Source organism: Etheostoma spectabile, chromosome 19 (genome assembly GCF_008692095.1).
Source record: "Etheostoma spectabile isolate EspeVRDwgs_2016 chromosome 19, UIUC_Espe_1.0, whole genome shotgun sequence".
Taxonomy (NCBI): domain Eukaryota; kingdom Metazoa; phylum Chordata; class Actinopteri; order Perciformes; family Percidae; genus Etheostoma; species Etheostoma spectabile.
Genome location: NC_045751.1, coordinates 4,888,078 through 4,891,549, shown reverse-complemented (window position 1 = coordinate 4,891,549; position 3,472 = coordinate 4,888,078). Strand labels below are relative to the sequence as shown.

The 3,472-nt window shown below is 38.3% G+C and overlaps 1 protein-coding gene across 4 annotated transcripts in view; it reads left to right on the top strand.

Annotated features, from left to right (window-relative positions):
* The first annotated feature begins 2,639 nt into the window (after window positions 1–2,639).
* dnah2 (dynein, axonemal, heavy chain 2) overlaps window positions 2,640–3,472 on the top strand; it is a 119,008-nt gene continuing 118,175 nt past the window's right edge. For 2 of the 4 annotated variants that reach the window (XM_032544700.1, XM_032544698.1), the window contains exons 1-2: window positions 2,694–2,793; window positions 3,264–3,359. Coding sequence is in view for 3 of the 4 variants with exons in the window: in XM_032544698.1 (XP_032400589.1) it covers window positions 3,267–3,359 (93 nt within the window). In the remaining variant the exon portion in view is untranslated. Of the gene's footprint in view, window positions 2,794–2,869; window positions 3,124–3,263; window positions 3,360–3,472 lie in introns of those variants that run through there. The other 2 variants (XM_032544697.1, XM_032544699.1) reach the window with 2 other exon arrangements.

Here is a 3,472-nt window from a genome sequence, read left to right as displayed (position 1 = left end):
AACACAGGGTGCTGTCAGCCTGGGTCAAGGGGCTAGACCATAGACTGTATACTGTATATATATTTATATGCAGTCTATGGGCTAGACAAGATTCTGGTTTCAAGTGTGTTTTTTTGTGAGTTAGTGTGTGTGACTCTGTGTTTGTGTGTGTGTGTGTGTGTGTGTTGACAGTGGTCATTAAGGGCAGTTTGTGTGTTTTTTTAAGTGGCTGATTCTGTCCTTGTTATGGGCTGTGCATTAAAGCATGAATGCAGATGCATGTGTATGTGTATGTGTGTGTCTGTGTGTATTTATGAGTAGCTGTTCATCAGGCGGAACATACCTTGGCCTTCTGTGGCTGAACAAAGCCACCGTCTGTAGACTTATTGTAGTGTAATAAGCAAAGTAAACCTTCCAAGGCCTGCTCCACTTTCCTAAGACCCTGAGCTTATTGTGCTTCAGCCAGCGGCTTATTACTGCTGGATTTAGTGTGTGTGTGTGTGTGTGTGTGTGTGTATTTCCTTTTATAGCAATGTTGGACAGCTATTAGTACTGCTGCCTCCAACTGAGCTTTTCTATGCTATTGAATTCTGCAAATATCTGTGGCTCTCATTAACTCCCCCATCTTTTCTTATTCTACTAAGTGATGCTGTATATCTTCGGACTCATCTGGTCTATGCAGCAACAGCGGCCCCTCATAGACTCTCTGTCCTTATTTATCCCTCCATCCCTTCATCCCTCTCTTCTCCACCCCTCCTTGGCATGACAGCCTGTCATTAGCTCTGAGCTCACAGACTCATGGCTTTAATTTTGGCCTGCCTGCCTCACTGTCTCCAGCCATTTTCTATCTGGTTTCTTCACAAGGCTCTGTTGTATGGTCAGTGGTCATATGGCATAAACACTTGAGATTATGGCTGTATCACATGCTTTTATTCCTTGTGTTGATACATGTATGCATGTTTTTGCATCTATTACTTTTGTGGATCTTTGGAACCTCAGTCCAGGTTGTGCACCTATCCCATCCCACCTGCACACCTCTATTCCACTTTCAAACCATTATTTTTATTTTGCAGTATGTTAAGCATCATTGACCAGGGAAACCCTTTTCTTGCTGTGAAGGCAAATCACTTCCATCACTTAATGTCAACAGGAGCAGTTATGTTACTGGTCATTTTCAATAATTACAAAGGAATATTTTGATTTGCTGAAAATTACATCCATCCTTTGTTGTGTGTGTGTGTGTGTGTGTGTGTGTGTACACTTATTGGTGGTCTCTGGTTTGGTGGGAGACAGACGGGGGCACTCATACTCTAGCAACATGCTGAATTCAAATTCAAATAAGCTGGTTGTTATTCTGGTTATAATGAAAATATCAGTCTTGGAAAGTGTTTTTATGCGTAAAAAATTCACCTGAAATTAACAAAAGAGTTGAGTTACAAACTTTTTCATTTAACAGACTTCTTAAAACTAGATCTGTAGGCCCCTGTTTGTAAATGTTTTCTGTCACTTCAGTGGAAAATGGGTAATTGTCAGATTGAAAAAGTTATTAGACTGTCTCCAAGTGAATGCTTCATCACTAAAGTTAAACCCAACATGCTCTTGTTCCAGTTTCAGTTTTTTAGGGAAAAGACGCAGACATGGAAATATAATTATATATTTTCAAAGAACAGCTTTTGATTCTGTAAGTGACTTTTAGCTCTGAGTTACTACTATCTTTACTTTATAATGGGTAAAACCTGGGGTCCATTTGTCCTCTGTTAAATAAGCCAATTGCTTCATGGATTTGGACTAGTTGTACAGTGTGGTGGCAGTGATGGAGGAGGGGCAGTTAATGTCTGCAAATAAACCTGAGTAAGCAACAGAATAAGAAGTGTGTTTTTTTTGGCTACTTACACTAATCTAGCACTTAATTAGAGCAACTGGATCTGCTGTTTAATTATGGAAGCCAAAGGACTACTTTTTATTAGATGTGTACATAAGAGGAGGTTAAAGAGTTGTGCAATCAAATCATTTAGAAATGCGACATGATTATGCAGAGATTCCAAATCAGTGATAATTCTGTCCGTCATACCTTGCCCATGGGCAAGCACATCAACATTAAAAATATGTCATGCATAATTCCTAAAATAATTATACTATAATAATTTATGAATTAAATGATGGATTCTAAACATTTGAAATGTTGCATTTAAATGTTTTCATTTATAAAAGGTTGTTTAGTGAATCTCACTGTGCCTGCGCTGTACCTTATTATATAGATTTTTTTTCTACCAAAAATGTTTTGCAATTGGTCAGTGTGTAGGCTACTTGGCTTAAAAAAGCAATTCAAAGGGGGTACAATATTGAAAAAAAGTTTGAGAAACACTGGCCTAAGCGACTGTATATATATTGAAAGTAACAATTAATATTAACGGTCTATGGGCTAGCTAAAGCATACTTCCGCCATACATAAGCTTAGTAATAAATTAACTTTAATTTAGACATATATGTCTATATAATGGTTCGGTAGTGTGAGAGGAGTGTTACATTTGTGTTCTAAAATGTACAGTAATGGTAAAAAAAAAAAATCTCTACACGTCTGTTCCATGGAAGTATTAAGAGAACGGTTTTTCCCCGTGTCCCTGCAGCATTTTATCATTCTGCCACTTGATGGCGAACAAGGACAGCCCAACGGCTCTGACCCTTTCTTTAACTGTCTATGCTCTGTTCCAACCACACTCCGAAGTTACCAAGGCAACCAAACGTTTCTATGGAGACATGCCAACTAAACCACAGGTTCGACTGAAGGGATGGTAAAGGACACGTACCAGAAAAGTAACGTAACTAGCTAGCTAGATATCGTAAAAAGGACATTTCAGACAGTTTTTAAAATTTCGTAATTTCAGTAAATATTGACCTTTGGCAGTTTTAGCTCGTAAGAACTTCGGCTCCGGGGTGGTCAGTAACGTTGACAGTTGAGTTAACTTGTCGTTAGTTGCTAAAAGTTAACTAGCTGGCTGGCTACAGTGTTTTAAGCTAGCTAGCTAGATTAGCTAGTCTGTAACGTTACCCAAGAGCAAATTTATCTAAGTTTCCGCCAACGTTGTAACGTAGCTAATACCATTCATCTATATCGCAAGCTGTAAGATTGATAAACTAATTTAGGTAACGTTAGTTTATAAATAATGACAATTAGCTAGCTACATGTTAAAGTTAAAAATCATGAATTGGTGTCTGTGTGTCACTGCATGTTAGTAACGTTGTGTTATGTCTTGTGTGTTTGTGTCTGTGCGGTGTGCCTAAAGTTAATGTTACATATGCCTCAAAGACATAAAGAAGACAGCTTTGAGATGCAAGCTTTGGCAGCAATGGATGAGGAATACTATAAGAACATTCATCTGGTAAAGCTGGGTCATTGATTGTAATATGTAATTTTATTTTTTCTTCTATCTCTGGGGTGTGCAAAGATTTTTACCTGCTAAATAACTAACGATACCTTTCACTCCCCCCCCCC